Source organism: Scyliorhinus canicula, chromosome 5, assembly GCF_902713615.1.
Source record: "Scyliorhinus canicula chromosome 5, sScyCan1.1, whole genome shotgun sequence".
Lineage (NCBI taxonomy): Eukaryota > Metazoa > Chordata > Chondrichthyes > Carcharhiniformes > Scyliorhinidae > Scyliorhinus > Scyliorhinus canicula.
In genome coordinates this window covers 119,322,875-119,339,612 of record NC_052150.1, presented here as the reverse complement: position 1 = coordinate 119,339,612, position 16,738 = coordinate 119,322,875, and the positions used below count along the sequence as shown (strand labels likewise).

The following is a 16,738-nucleotide window of genomic DNA, read 5'->3' as shown; positions in this document are numbered from 1 at the left end:
TGTGCCATGTACAAGATGTACAATCAAGGATAGTAGTGGAAAGTTGTGTGTGGAATCAGAGGAGATAGGGGAAGCATTAAATGGATATTTTTCGTCAGTGTTTACACTGGAGAAAGACAATGTTGTCGAGGAGAACACTCAGGTTCAGTCGACCAGGCTAGATGGAATTGAGGTTCAAAAGGAGGAGGTGTTAGCAATTTTAGAAAATGTCAAAATAGATAAGTCCCCTGGGCCAGATGGGATTTATCCTAGGATTCTCTGGGAAGCCAGGGAGGAGATTGCAGAGCCTTTGTCCTTGATCTTTATGTCGTCTTTGTCGACAGGAATAGTGCCGGAAGACTGGAGGATAGCAAATGTTGTCCCCTTGTTCAAGAAGGGGAGTAGAGACAACCCTGATAATTATAGACCTGTGAGCCTTACTTCGGTTGTGGGTAAAATGTTGGAAAAGGTTATAAGAGATAGGGTTTATAATCATCTTGAAAAGAACAAGTTGATTAGCGATACTCAACACGGTTTTGTGAAGGGTAGGTCATGCCTCACAAACCTTATTGAGTTTTTTGAGAAGGTGACCAAACAGGTGGATCAGGGTAAAGCTGTTGATGTGGTGTATATGGATTTCAGTAAGGCGTTTGACAAGGTTCCCCACGGTAGGCTATTACAGAAAATAAGGAAGTATGGAATTGAAGGTGATTTAGCGGTTTGGATCAGTAATTGGCTAGCTGAAAGAAGACAGAGGGTGGTGGTTGATGGCAAATGTTCATCCTGGAGTTCAGTTACTAGTGGTGTACCGCAAGGATCTGTTTTGGGGCCACTGCTGTTTGTCATTTTTATAAATGACCTGGAAGAGGGTGTAGAAGGATGGGTTAGTAAGTTTGCAGATGACACGAAGGTCGGTGGAGTTGTGGATAGTGCTGAAGGATGTTATAGGATACAGAGGGACATAGATAAGCTGCAGAGCTGGGCTGAGAGGTGGCAGATGGAGTTTAATGCGGAAAAGTGTGAGGTGGTTCACTTTGGAAGGAGTAACAGGAATGCAGAGTACTGGGCTAATGGCAAGATTCTTGGTAGTGTAGATGAACAGAGAGATCTCGGCATCCAGGTACATAAATCCCTGAAAGTTGCCACCCAGGTTAATAGGGCTGTTAAGAAGGCATATGGTGTGCTAGCCTTTATAAGCAGGGGGATTGAGTTTCGGAACCACAAGGTCATGCTGCAGCTGTACGTAACTCTGGTGCGGCCGCACCTGGAGTACTGCGTGCAGTTCTGGTCACCACATTATAGGAAGGATGTGGAAGCTTTGGAAAGGGTTCAGAGGAGATTTACTAGGATGTTGCCTGGTATGGAGGGAAGGTCTTACGAGGAAAGGCTCAGGGAATTGAGGTTGTTTTCGTTAGAGAGGAGAAGGCTGAGAGGTGACTTAATAGAGACATATAAGATAGTCAGAGGGTTAGATAGAGTGGACAGTGAGAGTCTTTTTCCTCGGATGGTGATGACCAACACGAGGGACATAGCTTTAAATTGAGGGGTGGTAGATATAGGACAGATGTCAGAGGCAGTTTCTTTACTCAGAGAGTAGTAGGGGTGTGGAACGCCCTGCCTGCAACAGTAGTAGACTCGCCAACTTTAAGGGCATTTAAGTGGTCACTGGATAGACATATGGATGAAAATGGAATAGTGTAGGTCAGATAGGCTTCAGATGGTTTCACAGGTCGGCGCAACATCGAGGGCCGAAGGCCCCGTACTGCGCTGTAGTGTTCTATGTTCTATGCACTTCAGCAACTCATGAAGTCTCCTCCTCCTCCTTCCAAACCTGCAATCTCTTGCCTAGAAGGAAAAGGGCAGCAGATACATTGGAACACCACCACCTCTAGAAATTTACCTTCAAGCCACGCACCTCCCTGAATTAAAATATATTGCCAATTCTTCACTAGTTCAAATTTTGGAACTCCATCCCTCCCTACCAGCATTTTTGGGGTACCTGCACCAGATGTACTGCATGTGGTTCAAGAAGGTAGCTCATCCAGGGACATTCAGAATTGCTAATAAAATGCCAGTAATGCCTACAACTTATGGAAAAAGAAAACCGTCTCACCCTCACCTCCTCACACATTATTTGTTTCCTGCTACATGTAAGCCCTATCGTAACAGTTGGAAGCCATTGAATAGGCCATAAAACTCCCTGAGTAAACAAACATACTCTTCAAACCATCTACATAAACAAAGTCAAGCACTTGTAAAGATGATTGGGTAATTGGATTGCAGCCAAGAGCCCATAAAACTCCCAAACAAATAGACTCCAGAATTGTGTTCCCAACAGATGTCTGGATTGAATACTTAAAATGCCAAACATTTCTATGACATTATCATACTAGGCTACCCATTTCAATAGTCTGAAATCTACTGTACATTTTTATCCATTAGATGAACTTTTTAACTCGTCTGAAGATTGTTCCACACTTACAATGTTGATCTTTTGCCTGCAGTTGCCAGAAATAATGTTTGGCAAACACATTAAGGACTTGTTACATCTTCCAATTATATCACTGTCATAACACATGTTAATGAACACCGATGCAGTTAATGATGAACTATAAAGGAGCAAAGTAATTCTACTTACCCTTTAAACCTTCAAACTCTTCCCATCTCCAATCCATGGTTCACACCTCGATGCAGTTAGTGTAAAACTCAACAGCTGCTAAAGTCTGGCTGTCTCCATGAAAGTTAATTTACCTGGAACGTGTTCACAATGAACCCAAAGTGCTGTCAGTTGTCTCCTTCATGGTGCGGGCACAGATTTTTGGGGACTGTTCCCTCCCCCACCACTGTGAACATGACTGAGGGCACAAACAACGGGAATTCTGGCTGCCCCACTTGGCAGTTCTTTTTCCAATCCCTGGTTGTTAACAAGCTTCTATGGCAACCAATCCCATTTTTGTGACCTTAATCTTGTTACTGGCAAGGGGATGAAGTAAAAATGACAACCCGTCAATTCCAGTGCTTGATAAGCATGTGTGCTATCCAAGACTCTGCGAGTTATTTTCAAAAGCAATTTTAATTTCCTGATGGAAAGATCTGCACAATTTCTCCCGGACTACCAAAAACATTCACGTGAAGTGGCAAATTTTCTGCCCGTTTCCACATTTCTATCATTTAATATTGTCACTTGTTTTCCATGGTTTATTATATTTCAGCAATAATTATCAAGCTTATTCTTTGGAAGGACTAAGTCAACATGATATTCATGAGTTTTTGCAGGGCATCTCTTCTTGGATAAGTTTCTTCTAATCTTCTAATCTCCACATTTAACTACATTAAAATCTATCTACTGTTTTTCAGATAGGCTGTACTGCCTAAACTTTTTTTTTTCCCTGCTAATTGATCACAATGAGCCACAGAGAGTTTTATTCCTGAAGATGGAAGAATGATTTTCATTTACAACTTTGGCATCAAAAACACTTTGTAGCCAATGAAGCATTTTGAAATGTGAAAATGACAATATATTTTTCTTACCAGTTGAGGGATAAGTTTTGGCCAAGAAACACACAAACTCTCTGCTCTTCTTTGAAATCATGCCATGTGATCTTGTATGCCCACCAGAAAGGACAGTAGTAATTTCATGAAGCTGGAGGATAGGTTAACAAGAAGACTCAAACTTGTTCAGAGGAAAAAAAACATAAGATGCTGCATTCTATCCACTTTCCTGATATTCAGGAAATAATTTGATCAGAGTTGAAAAGGTGCAAGATCTCTCCCAGAGGATAAAGTGTAGGGCAGCAGAAAGAAATGTTAATCTAGGTGTGGTTAGATAACACACATCACAGAGCGGTTGCAGAGAAGCTACAGTGGATGTGTGAGGATAGAACAATAGATGAGACTGACAGACTATGACAGCAGATCTCCTGGTAGGAATGTCTACAAGTAGCAGAAAGAGCAAACTGGACCTTGGTTTAACACCTCATCCAAAAGATGGCATCTCTGACTTTGTTGCACTTGAATATCAGCCTATGCTTTGTGCTGAAGTTTCTAGAATGGAACTTGAAATCTCAACCCTCTGATTCAGAGTGCTATTACTGAACCACAATGGCACCATATTCATGTGACTTTTATTTGTTATTACACGTTGATCAAAAACTGAATGGCCTGTGTGATGGTGAACCTTGCAACTGATTTTCAGTTATTTGCAATAAAACTGGTTACATTTGCAATTTTACTGTATTTATCTTTCATTTCAGATTTTAATGAAGCAGTACCTGAAACAGTGAGACTGGACAGTAAAGTGCTAAAGGCTCGAGCCCATCTTTCAGGCAAATCAAAACGACAGCGGCCAACTAGGTCTCGGATGCATGACAGTGTCAGTTCAACTGATGGTGATGACAGTCTTGAGCGGAAGGTAAATTTGACATCTCTTTGAAGAATCATGTACGTTCTTTAATGAGGCTTCAGTTTTATTAATTTGGCATAAAATTCTAACAATATTTGTTACCTTTGTATACCTCGCCCCAGCTGCTTTCAGAATATTCAGCATTAATTATCAAGCTTGTTCTTTGGAAGGACTTGATCAACATGATATTCATTTGCTTTTGCTGGGCATCTCCCACAGATCTACTGTTCTTGATGGAGAAGGAAGAATACATAGAAGTTTCACCTTATTCTTTAATCCAAATGTTACAGCTAAATCTTGTTTAGCAACACTGTTCTTGCCTTGGGACCGTGGCCAACATATACCAGAGGGATTGTAACCATATTCCAAGATTTCAATCCTCTAATTGGAGCACTATATTTTCAAAAAATGTATCTTCATTAGTGTTGTTTTGGGAATAATTTATTTCAAAATAATGGCATCATTATGACACCCCAAGACAGCCAGAAATGCGGTACAATGGAAACCATCTGCTTGCAAGAATCACGGTAGCACAGTAGGTTGCACTGTTGCTTCACAGCGCCAGGGTCCCAGGTTCGATTCTGGCTTGGGTCTCTGCCTGGGTGGAGTCTGCATGTTCTCCCTGTGTCTGCGTGGGTTTCCTCCGGGTGCTCCGGTTTCCGAGAGTCCCGAAAGACATACTGTTAGGTAATTTGGACCTTCTGAATTCTTCCTCAGTGTACCCGAGCAGGCGCCGGAATGTGGCGACTCGGGGCTTTTCACAGTAACTTCATTGCAGTGTAAGCCTACTTGTGATAATAAAGATTATTATTATTATCATCAAACAGGCCACCAAGCTTGTGAAGGTGCAATTCTGGTGCCTGTGCTGATTGGGTAACACCCTGCAGTATATTCCTGCAAGGGTCTCGCACATTGTGGTGGTCTGCTGCACTTTCCATAACATGGGCCTCTGGAGGTGTGGACCTTGAAGAACGTGAGGACTGAAGCAGAATAGCTCACTGGAGGAAGAGGAGGAGCAGAACATGTAAGATGAGGAGCGAAATGCAGGCCTCTGAGATGCCCCAGCTGCACAGGCATGTGTTGTGTCCAGTGCAGGGCTTGAGGCAGGGCACTTCTTCGTTGTGCATCTTTTAATGAAATGTCCTAATTTCCCTGGTCATTCATAACCAAAGCCTTTCTTCTTTGAAATTGTTTCTTCACCCTCTCCATGGCCTACACTTGTTTCCAAAAGTAAGAATACACTATTCTAAGGCTTAACCAATTATTAGCAAAGACTTACTATTTGTTTTTGGACTCTATTTTCCTGTTTCTGTTTGTTCCTCTTGATCTCAAATTCAGGCCCATCTTTCCTAGAACTTCATGTTTGCATCATTCCCTCCAAGTAGGTTTCTGCCTCTGCCATTGTACCAAAACCGCTCTTATTGAAGTGGCAAATGACATACTGTGTGACTGTGACAAAGGCAAACTATCCCTCCTGATCTATCTTGGACTCTGCAGTCTTTAACAAAGTTGATCACAGCATCCTCCTCCAATGCCTCGTCCGACTGAACTCACCTGGTCCATTCTTAACTACCTATTGTAACCAACAAAATGGCTTCTCCTATTCTCATCTGCATACTTCTCCATGGCATATCATCCAAAAGCAAGTCAGTTTCCAAATGTGCTGACAACACCCAGCTCTTACTTCACAATTTCCTCTCTGAATCCTTCCACTGTCTCTAAATTGTCAGACTACTTATCTGACATTCCGTATTGAGTGAGCAGAATTTTCTCCCAATGAAATATTGAGAAGACCAAAGTTCTTGGGCCTCATTCTCCATCCCACTGCACCTGTTTTCTGGTGCAGCGCGTCCCCGCTGGCAGCGGCATTCTCTGTCTCGGCAGCCGGCCACTGGGGTTTCCCATTGTGGGCACCCTTACGCTGTCGGGACATCCGTGGGCATGAGTCCGCTGCCGGCGAAAAGGAGGATCCCGCCGACGGAGTAGCCAGCCCCTTGTTTTCAGTACCTGCTACAAATTCTGCTCCCTTGGCATTGATCCTGTACTTCTCCCTGGCAGCTGTCTGAGACTGAACCAGACTATTTGAAACTTCAATGTTGTATTTGATCCCAAGATTTGTTCTCTGCCACATATCTGCACTGTCACTAAGACTAGCTATTTCCACCCCGAGCCTTCACCCTTCTCCTTCACTGCCTCTTGCTGAAATCCTCATCCATGCCTTTGTTACCTCCAGACCTTAGTATTCTAATGGGCTCCTGATCAGTTTCCCATGTTACCCTGCATAAACTTATGTTGTCTGCTACCCGCGACATAACATGCACCAAAATGCCTTTCACCTATCAGCCTTGTGTTTGTTGGCCTGCACTGGCTCCGGGTTCAATTTTAAAATTCCATGATTGTTTGCAAGCTGTCCATGGCCTGGCTCCTTCCTATGTCTTTTAATCACCTCAAGCCCTATAACTCCGAGATACCAGCGGTCCTTGAACTCTGGCCTGTTTAGCATCCAGGGTTTTATTTTGCTCAACTGTCCTAATATTTTCTTGGCTCAATGTATACTTTGTTTTCTGCAGATTTTGTGAAACACTTTGTGATGTTTAAATACCTTAAGGGTGCTTCATAAATACAGGTTGTTACTTAATTTGACCTGGGATCTCGTATGCTTTTTTAAAACATCTTTATGAACTGATTCTGCTTTTAAAGATTTGTGCAAGTGAACCCTTAGGGCGCGATCCAATGACCAGGCTGCGCTGGAAAAGCAGCTCACCACGGCGAAGCATGGCCGATAAAAGCCGAGAGACCCTGCTCCGGGATCTAACTAGCTCGCAAGATCCAATGGGCAGCACGGTAGCACATGGGAGGCATGGTAGCACAGTGGTTAGCACAGTTGTTTCACAGCTCCAGGGTCCCAGTTTTGATTCCCGGCTTGGGTCACTGTCTGTGCAAAGTCTGCATGTTCTCCCTGTGTCTGCACCTCAATCACCGGGTGCTCCGGTTTCCTCCCACAGTTCAAAGATGTGCGGATTCGGTAGGTTGGCCATGCTAAATTGCCCTTAATGTCAAAAAGGTTAAGTGGGGTTACTGGGTTACGGAGATAGGGTGAGGCGTGGGCCTGAGTAGGTGCAGACTCGATGGGCCGAATGGCCTCCTACTGCACTGTAAATTCTATGATCTATGATCTTCTATGATCTATGCGATCTTACCAGACGTTGCGATTTAAATCATGATAAATCTGCATATTAGAGTGAGACAGCTAGTCTTACTTCAATGTGCAGATTCCTGGCTTTGGGATTCATCCCCATCGCTTCAGAGACCTCAGGCAAGTGACGTTTAGTACTGGTCTCCACAAATGGGAACCAGATGGAACGGTACTCGTGGGGCGCTCCCAGGGGATCAGAGCCCAGGGATTATAGCTGCATGCCCTTTGGGCAGTGTGGTGCCCTGACACTGCTGGTGCCACCTGGGCACCCCGGCAGTGCAACCTGGGTGCCAGTCTGGTGCTGCCCAGGTGCCACTGCCAGCTGGCAATATTTTTGCGAATGGGCTGGGCTGCCCTGTGTGGGTGTTGCGGGGAGGTCGAGAACTCTCCATTAGTGTGTTTGGACTGGGAGGGAGGGGGGAGGGAGGGGATTGCTTCGGAGGCTGGGACGCCATTTAAAAATGACGCACGATCGCTCGCTATGCAATACAAAACTGAGCTATGTGCGGCCTCTCGCTGTACAAAACTGGGCTATGAGCGGCCTCTCGCTGTACAAAACTGAGCTATGTGCGGCCTCTCGCTGTACAAAACTGAGCTATGTGCGGCCTTGGCCCCACGCTCCCCGTTCAGGCCCCTTATACAACTCGAATTGCAATGAATAGCCATGTGTTTCTCGGCACTGCGAGCGCTGGGAAACACACGGCTAAACGTGCTCGCTATGGGACTTTGTTCTCTTTTAGGAGAATCGCACCCCAAGTCTATTCCAGTGGTGCGGGACAAAACTGGAGCGGAACCGCCAGACCTGCAGCCCCTCACCTCTGGTACATCAGGTGGAGGTAGGAACTCCCGCGGGGCAGATGGTCGGAGGGCGGGCCGACGCCAGCAACAAGCTGCCGTCCAGACGGGTTTCGGTCTGCGGGAACGGAAAGTTCCATTTGCAGCGGAGATGCAGTCACAGAGTGAGGGACTACATTAGTGGTTGTCGCCGAGCATCCAGCACCTGTAGGTGCAGTTGGAGAAGTCTATTTGCGTGCAGGAGGTGGTGCTGAACATGCATGCCGCCGCCCAGGCCAACATTGCATGGATGGCGTCTGTGGTGGAGGCCTTGGGCGAGGGCTTTGGCTATGGATCAGCATGTCCAAGGCCTGGGGCGCTCTGTGCAAGCACTGACTGAAGCTCAGGACAGCACTCACAGGCAGGCATGTGCCACAGCCACCTGGACATTGCAGTGGCATCTCTGAGCGTGGCCCGGTCACAACGGGCCATGGCTGAGAACGTCAGCGGCATTGCCCAGACACTGGTCATTGTGACGCAGTTACAGAGGAAGGTGGCCCAGTCCCAGAGGGGGATGGCGCAGTCATTGGCTGATGTGGTACAGACCCAGATGGTGGTGGCACAGTGGCAGCGTGATGTGGCGCAGTCCCAGATGGAGATGGTCCACTCCCTGTGCTCCATGGCCATGAGCATGCAGACTCTGGAGCAGCGCCAAGTGGTGGGGGTGCTGCAGGGGATAGCTCCACTCGCACTCCCGTCCCACGAAGTAGCCCGGGGCCATCGGGCACCGCAAGGGTGGAGGAGGTGATGTGGTCCATGCCAGTGACCACCCCCCCCCACCCCCAACTCAATCCCTGGCGCATCTTGTGGGCAGCAGGTAGAATAGAGTGTCACCACGCCACCTAGGAGTTTGCAGCCAGGCCCATTCAGTCCTCGTTGCCCCTGAAGCCGGCAGCCCAGGTCGTAGGGTGAGAATCACAGCAGGCCACCATCACACCTGATGTACCGCCTGAAGATCCACCGAGGCGTATTGTTATGGCCCGTAAGGCCAGAAAGTTGGACAACAATTATGTTGGCACGGGTGCAGGGCACAGTATAGCGACAGGGGCTAGAGCACATATATATTTGTTCACATTAAAGACCTGTTCACACTGTTACAACCTGCCTCGATACTCTGTCAGATGGGTGTGAGGGGTGGGCTGGTCTGGGCTGGCCATAGAGGGGGGAGGGTGAAGGTGGTGGCAATGAGTGGACGTGTGAGTGGGCTGGGCTCCACACACCTCCCCACCACTGCCACCCTAGGGATTCGATAGCACCATGTGATGGAATTACCAGCTTGCATGCATGGATTACCCAGGTGGACGGTGGGATGTTCTACCATGGGCAGGAGTCAGACATTGTCTGCCCCTGGCCAGTCCCCCCACTCCCACCCTTTTTGGTGAGCCTGGAGGTGATCAGGTTATCCCATGCACGTTGGCCCTTGTGCACACGTCATGCGACCTCCCGTGCCTGCCTGGACCCAATGTCCTGCCAATCCTCACCTCCCCCTCATCCTTCACCTCCAGCACGTCGCCCCTCTGCTGCGCGATGTTGTGGAAGATGCAGCAGGCTGCCACAATGATGGCGACCCTCTCAGCGTCATTCTGGAGGGTGACAGCGTCACCCTATCCCCATAACCCAGTAACCCCACCCAACACTAAGGGCAATTTTGGTCACTAAGGGCAATTTATCATGGCCAATCCATGATAAATTCCATCTTTGGACTGTGGGAGGAAACCGGAGCACCCGGAGGAAACCCACGCACACATGGGGAGGATGTGCAGACTCCGCACAGACAAGTGACCCAAGCCGGAATCTAACCTGGGACCCTGGAGCTGTGAAGCAATTGTGCTATCCACAATGCTACTGTGCAGCCCCCTTTGGGCCTTCGTGCCTGTCCCACCCTTCAATCAGATCACGACTGAGCACTTCCTGGCCTCAAATCCACTTCCCTATCAGTTTCCCATATTCCTTAAACCCGTTTTCTATCAGAAATATATCCATCTCCTTCTTGACACCATTCTTGACTTGGATTCCACCGCACCGAGGGACAGCGAGTTCCATAAATTCACTCCTCATCTCAGTTCCAAACCTACCACCTCTCAGCTTATATCTGTGACCTCTCATTCTAGAATGTCCTACAAGAGGGAACATTTGGTCCACGTTTACTATATCAATCCTTTTTAGTATTTTACATACCTCGATCAGATCCCCTCTTATCCTTCTAAATCCAGCGAGTATAAGACCAAACTCTTTAATCTCTCATATGTCAACCCTTTCATCTCCATAATCAATCTGGTGAATCTCCACTGAACTGCCTCCAATGCCAACACATCCTCAAATAAGACCAAAACTGGAGGCAATACTCCAGATGTGGTCTCACCAACACCCTACACAATGGCAACAACACTTCTCTACTTTTAGACTCCAGTCCTTTTGCAATAAACACTAACATTCCATTTGCCTTTTCAATTAGACGCTGTATCTGCATACCGACGTCCTGTGATTCATGAACAAGATATTAACTAAAGTGTTAAACATGGCATACATTGCACTGTTTTTAACTCTTTGGATGCAAATTTTGTGACCGTCCCAAAATGGACGCACAATATAAACACCTACCAATTCATAGGCCCTAAGTTTACTGCATTGCACTTCCACAGAATTATGCTAAAATTTAAATTGGGTTATATGCTGATATTGTCTTGGGTATCCTGTGAAGTTATCGAATGTAATACCTGGCATGAAATAAATGAAAATATAGCTGAAAAAATAAGGGTAATAGCAAGCTTTATCTTGCCTTCTGCCATGGCCACACTCCAAGTATCTTCTTTCTTCTGCTTTTAGCCTTGTGTAAAACAGCGGTATGACCAAAACCTTTCAGGTGCACTGACAGCAGTTTGGATATATATTGAGCAGGTCTCAGTAAGATTTTCTAAAAACATTTCAAAAGTGGTCCAAATGACCACACATTTCTCTAAAACGTTTACAAATAAACTAATCACAACTGCCCACTGAATGTAGGACAGGATGGGGCGGTGTGTGCATGGGCAATGCTTTCTCAGTGTTGCTTTGAGTTTCTGATGAAACATTCCAGGAAATTCTGATCCACAATCTCTAAATTACCTACATTTTCAAAATATTTCATTAATATTTAAGGAATCTGAAATGTGTGATACTTGCCTTTTTATTGAATGGCAGTAACTTCTGTGGCCCAAAATACCTGTGGTCTATCTTTAATAATGCTCCTCTTAGCTGAGAAGCATGTAGTAATCGTTCCTCTATTTTATCCCCCTGCTTCCAATGGTGACACTGCAATGATCACAATTTTGGTGGAATGCAGGAGTCCAATTATAACCCTGCACTCCATTGAACCTAATTAACATAATTTCAACTATGCCAGCAACTTGAATTGTCATTTTGTATGTTATTCAGAAACTCACTTGCATTCTGTATTTCTCCCTTATTTGAACTAAAAGCCTTTAGATAGCTATGGAAGTCCTATGCACATTTCCAGATCCCCCCTGCCAGTATCCTTGAGGACGGGCTCACCAGCATCTGATTCTGGAGCCTCATCGTTATCTCCAATAGCCAGCAATGCAGTCTTCACATTTGATACCACAGTGGAAAATCAAGTTCTGGGAGAATATAATCAACGTGTTGTGACATCAGAGCAGCCTTCCAAAGATTCTGTGGGAGGAACCCCAACCTCATCGCCTTCAAAGTTCTGTCATAATGCTTCAATGCCTCAATTGCATCATCTGGATAAACAATGCAAAATGAGAAAAGCTGAAGGTATAAGAAGATATTGCTCATAACTGTGCTGGCAGTCTAGTCTCTGCTTTGCAGGATAGTTATTGTAATAGTAGAAGTTTTACAGCCTTATTGAAAGTATACCAGTAACTGTCTAAATGTCTATTTTGCATCAATTCTATATCCATCTTATACTAAAGATGGCAACTGTAATTTTATGAAGCTTTTTTATCTAGTTATTTAATGTAGATGTGATGGTTTATGATTTTTTTAAACTACTTAATGAGAACAATTACATGTTATCCATTTTTGGCAAGTTTATGTACATTTTCTTCACGGACATTATTGTCCCAATTGTGAAAAGAGTAAATGGGAGTTCGAGATGGTGTAGTCTAATACTGCAATTGTCAGATAATAATCCTATAATTGAAATGACCAAGTTTGGGTGAGTGCAGTTTTCTATTTTATTGATATGTTAATAAAGGAGTCATTTTCTAAAAGGGAGAACCATTTTCTGTTATGTCTAAACCAACACTGTTGTTTCCAGATGGCAACAGAGGTATTTCTGCACCAAACAAAGTCAATCCTCCTGTGAATCAGAAAGAGAACACAAAGCAAAGGTTTGTTGACTTTGGGTAGGGTCAATATAGTGTGCTGCTCTTCATCTGAAGTTGCCAAATGTATATTACTTGTTTGAATTGACTTAGTTCAAAACAAAAGCCTGAAACTAGTTTATTCAAACTTTCACAGCATCACAATATTGAATGTAAAGACAACTCATCCGCCTGTAAATATATGCTACTGGATTTCCTGTGATGTTGCACACTGGGGTGCTAATTGTAACTTTGAGGGAGACTGTAAAATTTGTAATAGCATATTAACCATGTATTATACACCGTACCCAATGTTCTCTTCCATTTGCTTCACTGGAAAGGGAAATCGGCTGTGGTACATAATAGGTGGCCACATTTACACTTCATCCAATTTTAAAATTAGCTCCTGACAGGCAAAACCAAATCATTAAATTCAGGGCAGGGGGATAACTAGATTCAGATGGGAGAGGCACAGAAGACCAGGAGGTTGAGAAGGTTGGTTGATGTAAAGGAGCCATTTGGGGAGAGAATATGGAAAGAGAAGAGGTTGTGGGACAGGGTATATTAGCAGATGAGGAAAGAGGAGGGTGATTAGGGGAGGGATGGGAATGCAGAAAGATGGGTATGTGTTGATGGTACAAGGGAGGTTGCAAGAAGGCAAAAAGTGATGAGACAGGAAAGCAGGAGGATGTTTCAATCAGCTTCATTTATTTTTGCAGGAAACATTTATTGCTGCATTGTGGGGGAGTTGTTTGAGGCGGGTGGACACAGGGTGCTGTTGGAGATGCACAGAGGAATAGAATGGAGTGAGTTAGAAATTTTTTCTGCAAGTCACAGTCATGGAAGCCAGGGGCGGAAATGGGGGAAATATTACTGAGTACTGCTGCCAGCAGGAGTGTAAAATGCTCATTGAATGCAAAGGCTAATATGATGATCAGTTACTGAGACAAATTCCTGACCGGAAAGGAATGCCATGGGTTAGTGCTGGTAAGTCCCAGAATTCTCCAGGGGAATTGTTATGGGGAAAAGGCAACGTTTGTGAGTGGGGATGTGAACAATCCCTTTTCAGTTGCCCAGTTCATTTGTGGGATGGGGAGCAGAATATCAAGGGTTGAGATGCAGTGCTGCTCTCTGAAAACCATGAAAGGCAGAGCACAGCAGCAGGAGCTGTGGGGAGGAATAGCCTCCAGTGAGGGATAACGACAATGCAAAAGTATTCAACGAGATGGGCAGTTGTACGTTATTCAAGAATACATGAATGAAAAGGAGATTTGTAGAACCACGTAGCTTGTAGTCAGTTCCCTTGCCTTATAAAAATCAAAGGGACATGGGAATTGGGATGACCTCATGGATACACTACTGAGCAGAGATAGTGAAGAAGGAAGACATGAGAACCAGTTAAATAAGTGAAAAAGCAGATGACTTAGTGACTCGAAGGGCCCAGGAAGTCCAGGAAGCTAATGACTGCATTTCAGGAAGGGTGTGTGAAAAGGTGGAATGAGAATTTTTTCAGCCTTTGCTGGAATAGAGAACTGTCAGCTAGCTGAGGAGGCTGTGAATGGATGGAGTTTGGGGAAGCAAGAAAATTGACATTTACTTCTTTCAATTATCTGTACAGCATACATGCTGGACATGAGAACAGCAACAATGTGATTGACTCTCTGCCCTCATTTTTAACTGGCCGCTGAAATCGAGGGCAGTTAAGGACGGGCAATAAGTGCAGGTCCAGCCAGCGTCGCTCGCGTCCCATAAAATGAATAAGTTAAGAGGAAAAAAAATAACTGAATCTTTCTTTACAACTTTTCTGAAAATCCATTTCATTCACCAACCTTTGTTCACTGTTCTTAATCTTCTTCACTTTGGAGCCCATTTTCCTTAGGTCCTTGGGAATGTTTTTCTTTATTATAAAGGAACATTATTATTTTAAAACCCTCCCATAGTTCTTGCATGGTTCCTTTATAATGCCAAATAAAACAAATTTTCGTTACTCTTTTGATTAATCAATGTATCTTGGGAGTGAGGGTGGAGAGGGTTTCGGATATCAGACATATAATCCTGCAACTTGATATAGAGACTACCTCCCTGCAGCAGACTGGTCATTGGAGCCAGAGGCTCCATGCCCCATTGTGAAGTCTGCATAGATGAAAGGCTGTAATTGTGACCAATGTGGTCGTAGCAGAGGGGTTTCGCCAGTAGACTCCTTGGAGCGAGAGGCATCCCCTCCGATGGACCTACTAACTAATTCCCTCAACGTTTTTGCACTTTATTAATCTCCATGTTGTAATCCTCCACCTGCCTTTTGAGTTCCCATCTCTCTTGGTGAGGCTGGCCCTCTGGACCTACAGCATGGACATCCTGCCCACCATTCTTAATAGGACAACAAGCGCAGAGGCAACCAATTGTAAGCCAACCTCTGGGAAGAAGATTGCACCACTAGTCTCACTGCTGGCAAGTGCAGGCTCAGGATCCCCATTTTGTCCCGTCGATGGGGTCCTGATGCCTGTGGGAAAATCCAGCTTAGCATAGCTTCCAAACATACTAAATTAATGTGAAGCAAAAGGCTAGCTGTCCACCATGATTGCTGGAACATCATTACATTTCTCTTTTCAGTCCCCTTCCCTGAAGCACACGTACGTGTCCATGCAAATACAGACCACACTCTCCTGCAGCAATGTAATTTCATGAAAGCAAGTGGGGAAAAAACAAGAGCCAGTAATGGATTCGGTACTCTGGAAAATTCCTCTCTGACCGCTTTAGGTGATCAGATCGCATGGACCAGTATTGTCAATAAAGACACTTACCTTCTAAGTGATGAGCCCTAGCCAACAACCAATGCCGATCTCGATTGCATTTGTTTCTTCATAATATTTTATTCTTAGAGTCTACCATATGAAAAGCATATATCAGTTTATTGTTTTTTCATGTAATTGTGATTTTGTAAAAGTAATGAATTATTCATTATGCATCATAAAAATTCAGCTAATTTATTTTGTAATTTATTGTAGAGATCAATCACAGAAAACATCTAGTAAAGGGAATAAACTTAAAGACAAAGAAAAAGAAACCAATAGACTCTCATCAGGAAGCAGGTATGCCGTAGTACAGTTCAGCTATGCCCCCCCCCATTCTTTTACTTATGCACAAGCTATTCCATTCCATTAATTGACAGGATCTGTTTTTTGTGTGTGGCAATTTAAAGAGGATGACTTGTACTTGGGCTGTTTAAGAACTCCCATGGAGCTTAGATAGAACATTGCAGTCCACCAAAAATGTTGTTGCATTTTCACCTTTCATGTTTTATAAAATTTTATAATATCTAATTCAAAAGCAAAATTACACTTTGATCACCAGTCGCACTGTCCAAATCCATGTAGAAAAGTTATTATGTTCTGACTTGTGCCCAGGATGATTGTTCAATTCAGGAGACAGTTCTTAAGGTGATGGTGAGATAAGACCATAAGATATAGGAGCAAAATTCGATCAAGAAAATAAATTAGAAGTTAATTATTTATTCCTGATAATTACTTTAAATCATAAACATTTTGCCAAATACATTTTTTGAACCTTCTACTAAACATTCTGAAGGTAGTTACTATCACTGCAGCAAGAGTTTTGAATGGATTTTCTCTTGTGATTTAAGAAATCTGGAAGTTCAATTCTCCTCTTCAATACATTCTGACTTTTCCCAATTATAAAGTAATGAACAATAATTCTTACATTATCACGCTATCTAAACATACGTAATCTATATGAAAGTTAAATTTAGAGGCGCCTTTTGTTTTCTTAAGATATGAGCGTTGTTTAAGCCTGCATTTATAGCCCATCCCTAATTGCCCTTGTGAAGATATTGATGAGCTGTCACTTTGAACTGCTACAGTCCATGTGTAGGGACACCTAGAAGGGAGTTCCCAGGATTAGATCAAACCTCAATCCAGGAACATGGATCAGATAATTGTGCATGATAGTCAATGTACCCAGTTCATGGCACTGCCTTTTTCCTAG

At 44.2% G+C, this 16,738-nt stretch overlaps 1 protein-coding gene across 8 annotated transcripts in view; it reads left to right on the top strand.

The window, feature by feature from the left end:
- The window catches only part of ppp1r9a (protein phosphatase 1, regulatory subunit 9A), a 401,146-nt gene that overhangs the window by 283,884 nt on the left and 100,524 nt on the right, over positions 1–16,738 (top strand). For 7 of the 8 annotated variants that reach the window (XM_038797554.1, XM_038797547.1, XM_038797548.1 and 4 more), the window contains 4 exons: positions 4,233–4,390; positions 11,870–12,185; positions 12,691–12,763; positions 15,742–15,825. In XM_038797554.1, coding sequence (XP_038653482.1) covers positions 4,233–4,390; positions 11,870–12,185; positions 12,691–12,763; positions 15,742–15,825 — 631 coding nt within the window. The remainder of the gene's footprint in view (positions 1–4,232; positions 4,391–11,869; positions 12,186–12,690; positions 12,764–15,741; positions 15,826–16,738) is intronic. The other variant, XM_038797553.1, reaches the window with a different exon arrangement.